This window comes from Triticum aestivum, chromosome 7D (genome assembly GCF_018294505.1).
Source record: "Triticum aestivum cultivar Chinese Spring chromosome 7D, IWGSC CS RefSeq v2.1, whole genome shotgun sequence".
Lineage (NCBI taxonomy): Eukaryota > Viridiplantae > Streptophyta > Magnoliopsida > Poales > Poaceae > Triticum > Triticum aestivum.
In genome coordinates, this window is record NC_057814.1 from 153,649,226 (window position 1) to 153,654,085 (window position 4,860).

The 4,860-nt window shown below is 46.3% G+C and overlaps 1 protein-coding gene across 1 annotated transcript; it reads right to left on the reverse strand.

Annotated features, from left to right (window-relative positions):
- Window positions 1-2,271: 2,271 nt before the first annotated feature.
- LOC123169984 (uncharacterized) lies at window positions 2,272-4,524 on the reverse strand. Its single transcript, XM_044587832.1, has 2 exons — window positions 3,558-4,524; window positions 2,272-2,935 (listed from the first exon to the last, which is right to left on the reverse strand). The coding sequence occupies exons 1-2, from the start codon at window positions 4,322-4,324 to the stop codon at window positions 2,722-2,724; spliced, it is 981 nt and encodes a 326-aa protein (XP_044443767.1). The 5' UTR covers window positions 4,325-4,524; the 3' UTR covers window positions 2,272-2,721.
- Window positions 4,525-4,860: the final 336 nt, after the last annotated feature.

Sequence of the window (4,860 nt, forward strand, 5' to 3'; positions counted from 1 at the left end):
ACACTCACAGAAATAGTACCATGGGACCCATCAAACTGACAGACTAAAAAAATATTTAAAAACTGGGCCGGACTATACATCGATTATGCAACAAGGTGGGCTAGGGAAAATACGGAACGCGGAGCGAGCGTGCGGCCCAAGATCTACCGGTATGCACAGTTAACGCGCAAAGTGACTTTTTGCGGCCGCCCTCTTCTCGCTGGTCATTGGTACACAGAACGGACAAAATGTTGCCACTGCGCGTTAAGGTTCATGACCATGATCCAAGAAATTTGACCTGAAGCCAAATGAAAATCAGTCGGCCGTTTTTTAGCAAATCTGTAGATATAGAACCGGAGAAATTTCAAGATAGCCGAAAATATTAGCAGTCTCTGGTTTTCAATATTTTGCCTTATACAGAAAAAATATTGAAAACCAATGAAAACTGAAAGAAATAAAGAAATTCAAAAGAAAAAACCAAACAAAACCACCACAAGAAGAATGGAAAATAGAAAAAAATCAAGAAAGAACCAAAGAAAACGAATGAAAAAAAAGATACAAAAAGGAACCCGAAGAAGAAGAAGAACAAAGAAAGGAAAAAAAACTGAAGAAAAGTGAAGAAACCCACTGAAGAAACAGGAAAAACCAAAGTATAACCAAAATAGAAAGAAAAATCAAAGATAACCAATTAAGAAACAAAGAAAACTGAAGTACACCATAGAAAAATAGAGAAAAAAACCCTGAAGAAAACCGGTGAAGAAACAAAGAAAATGGAAGTATAACGAAGAAAAAGGAAAGACAAAAAAAAACGATGAAAAAATAGAAAAAAAAGCATAGCTAACGAGCGAACCAATCAAGCGATCAACTCGTGAAAAATGGTCGGTTTTGTTACTGTAGTGCACAAGAAAAGCTTGGGGCGAGAGACGCTTCTATCTCGCCTGAAGCGAGATATAGCTGCTGCATATGCGAGCTGGTGGTGCAACCTAGTTTCGGGAAGCTTAGAGCAACTCTAGCAGATCCTATAATACCTCGCCGGCCCTTATAACTCCCGATGTTTAAAGGATCTGCTCTTTTTTTCGCCCGAGCAGATCCTGTAAAAAAGGCTCGGCCCATTTTTTTCAGGTGGGCCATATTTTCTTCCCACTATCGTTATATTTACCGGATAGAACTTGATTTAGGGTTCGCATCCGAAATTTCCTCTACCAGCCTCAGCCGCAATCGCACCTACTTCGGCAACAAATCCTCCCTAGTCCTCTATTGCCTGATTCTCACGCGCACACACACTTTTCGATCCATCGCCGGCAAAGGTCACGGGCGTGGGGCCGCGGCGGCTCACCGTCGCATAAGCGTCCCCGGCACGACACCGAGGCCGGTAGCTCCAGCCGCCCTCCGGTCGAGCCGTGGTGCTCGAAGCAGGCCAATGAGTGCGGCGCCCTCTCCCTCAGTGGCGGCCGGAAGCCCAAAAAGCATGGAGGAGCTTCCACAAGGTCGGTGACACGCTTTGGCCCACCACCAATTTTCTCCTCGAGGCGAGGATCGAGCATCCGCTGCCAGGATTTTTCAACCCAACTGCCAGTCAGCCGGGAAGTCAATGGGAAATTGATCCTGGCGCCTCCTTAAGCGGTCGGCGTCAGACATGGCCTGAACGGTACGTCCAGACTACGTGATGGTGCGGTGAGTGGCGGTGTTTCGAGGTCGCAGGGACGGTGGAGTAGGGCTATGAGGAGTGTAGAGAATAGGTTTGGTGCAACCCATGACATATTCATCGGGTACAGATACACGCACATATATAGGTACAATGGGTGACCACGTCCTCAACTATACATGAAAGAAGGAGGGCTTGTTATACAAATAATAGACGTGTAATATACTCCCTTCATCCGGAAATACTTGTTGGAGAAATTTCCGGACGGAGGGAGTACATCTCAACAAGGAGCACCGCCGACGATGGGCAAGGGTCCATGCAGGGATATTATTTTTCCCTCAAGCGATCCTGGTCATTCAGTCAGGACGGTTGGGTGCGTGGTACATTCTTCACAGACAAAATTACGACTCACGAGCGTATCAATAACCAAGCAAACGTTTTCTCCTTGCAACAGAAACTCGTACTATCAAAATACACAACAAGACTGAAGGTGCATTACAGGTTACAGCAAAGCAACACTACAGTAGTTCAATAATTCCCGGGAGGCCTTTCAAACTTCAAAGCCTACAGCAGATTATGCTTTGGGAAGCAGCAAATGTAGGGACGCTAAGTACCGTTAGTAGAAGACTCAATGAATATCAGGTCGAGACACACCATACATCATTGCACTGATCCAAAGCATCTAAGAAGTACAAGTGATAACAAACCATCTTAGTTTCATGCACTATCTACAGTTCTACCCCCAAAATGATAGCGTAAATTACTGCAAGCGCATGGCATCCATCCTGTTGTTGACATTGTGATGAGGAGAGTTAGAGTAGTCCAGAGTCCAGACCTGGTCCTGGACAGCCTGGCCTCAACTTTGGTGCTTGCGGTGCCCAAATGAGAAGACTCGATCCTTGATGTTCTTCGTGCCCAAAGTGTGCTTCTTTTCTTCACTCTCCACGCTGGCCCCTCTAGAAATAGGCTTTCTCCCCGCTTTATAAATAAAGCAACATCCGAAAAGGTATACGGCCGAACCATACAAGATGATGAGGTAGCCATCTTACAAAGCCGATCCTGAGATATCCGGCACACGTAGAACATACGCAACTACACTACCAGCAACGATGTTCTTCCATGTTATCAAGTGCCTTCTTGCCCCTGTCTTGTTGAATTTCCAGCCCCCTGTCTTGTTGCACTTCTAGAGCCTTTTCCTTAACAGGGTTACATGTCGCAGTCATCTCCTTTGGATTCTCATCATGGTCGCCCATATGTTCCATGCTGTTCAACTTCTCTTCACATGACTTATCATGTTTACCAAGGAGTACCCTGAAGCCAAAATTATATTCAGGAAAGATCAACGTTACTTGGCTATGAGTTACCAACAAGATATATGCATGTGAGTTGCAGATGTTGTTGATGCATATAAATAGAGTCCTGTTCACGCATTAAGAGAATTTGGTCTTTCATATTGCAGATCTAGGAATAGAACTTTAATTTCCTGAAGCATTTTATACACTGATTTGGCTGTTAAGAGCCCAACACATTAGACAGGCCACTTACTCCAAAACTTGCTTAACAAACCGTGAAGCAGGGCCAATTCCTTTCCAATGGCATTTATTTTAGAATATAATACAATGCCTTTACTACATGCATTTTACCAAACATGAAAAGAGGCTACTGTGGCATTTTTACTTATCCTTCACTCTAGACATTACCAAAGACTTGCTGAAATTTTCTGACAAATTAGACGCTAAATTGTTTACAGGAGATCTCAACTCAGCACAAAAAAACAAAAAACAAAAAACAAACATATTCATCCAAATGCAATATTTATTCAAATTGCAGATCATATATACGTTCATGCCCCAGCTAGTCAATTGAATGTCACCAAGATTGAACGTTTAACCAAACATATCGAGCTAGCTAGCTTGCTTTAAAACATTCATACCTGTATGAAGCAGCAGTCAGCAAATAGTGCACATAAACACTGAGGTTGTAACTAAGGATAGCGACCAAAGTCATCATCATCAACCACTGGAACAAGATTGACAGAATACGGCACACAGCGCTGATCACCGGAGAAATCATCAAGCATGGGAGAAGAGAGGCAAGTAGAGATACCATCGGCTCTTTCATCAGCACTTTACGCATGGGTACATCTGCAACATATAGTAACCAGACGGCAACATGTATCCAACCGACGTATGAGAGGAGAAAGACAATGTCAAACTCATCGGTGATGTCGTTTGTAAAAATGATGGCCGTCATGGAAGCGGTCCAGATCACCGTCACAATGAACGCCGCGACAGGAATCGTGTTGGCGATCCTGTACGCCCTGTCCTTGCCGTGGTGGCACGGCTGGGGCAGCTCGCCGTGGATGATGGCCCGCTCGGTGCCCATGCGCAGGCGGTGTGAGGCCAGAGAGTGACCAAGGTAGGCGGCGGCCCATGCCGTGGTCAAGTGTAGGATGACAATGGCGGCGCGCGGGCCAATCTGACCAGCACTGAAGTAGGAGAGGAGAAGGCCATAGGAGATACGACTAAAGTCGGTGTAGAACGAGCAGCTCCGACAGACGCAGAGCTGGAGGAGGAAGACGTAGGAGCATAGCGCGGTTGCGAGGATGCCAACCTGGGACATCTGATTTTTTTTCGACATCTGATGCCCGTGGCAAATCACCAAGAGCACAACGGGAACGGCCAAGGACAGCATCGCCATGGAAGATAGGGACAGCAAAGCTCCACCGCCTGTGCGCGGCGAGCCGGCTCCAGCTTCACAAAGCGCCGTCGCCAGGACGTCTTCTCAAGCTCATCTTCAGCGACCACGGGTTCGACTCCGATCGAGCGGATGTCGGCGAGATCGTCGGGACCAAAGCTGGGCCGGGGAATTGTGCTGGAAGTGGAAGACATAGTACTAGTTCTATTTTGCGGCGGGGGGAGCTTGATCGGGCTGGCAAATATGTGTGGTATATATACACAGCCACCGCAAATTCCAATCTAAAGCCTGGTCGGGCTCCAATGTCTAATACGAATTCTGCACGGCCACCAAATCCTAGACTAGGCCACACGTACACGTACTATGGAAATCCCGATCGTTTGTTTCTTTCCTTATTACGTCTCGGGTTACCACACGAACCCCCGATTGAGTGATCATCAGTTCATCACGAGTCAGGCCTCCTTTCCCGCCCCACAAAACCTCAACCGGTGCTGTACAAAAAAGGAAAAATAGAACCGAGTCATACAGTAGCTTGGAAG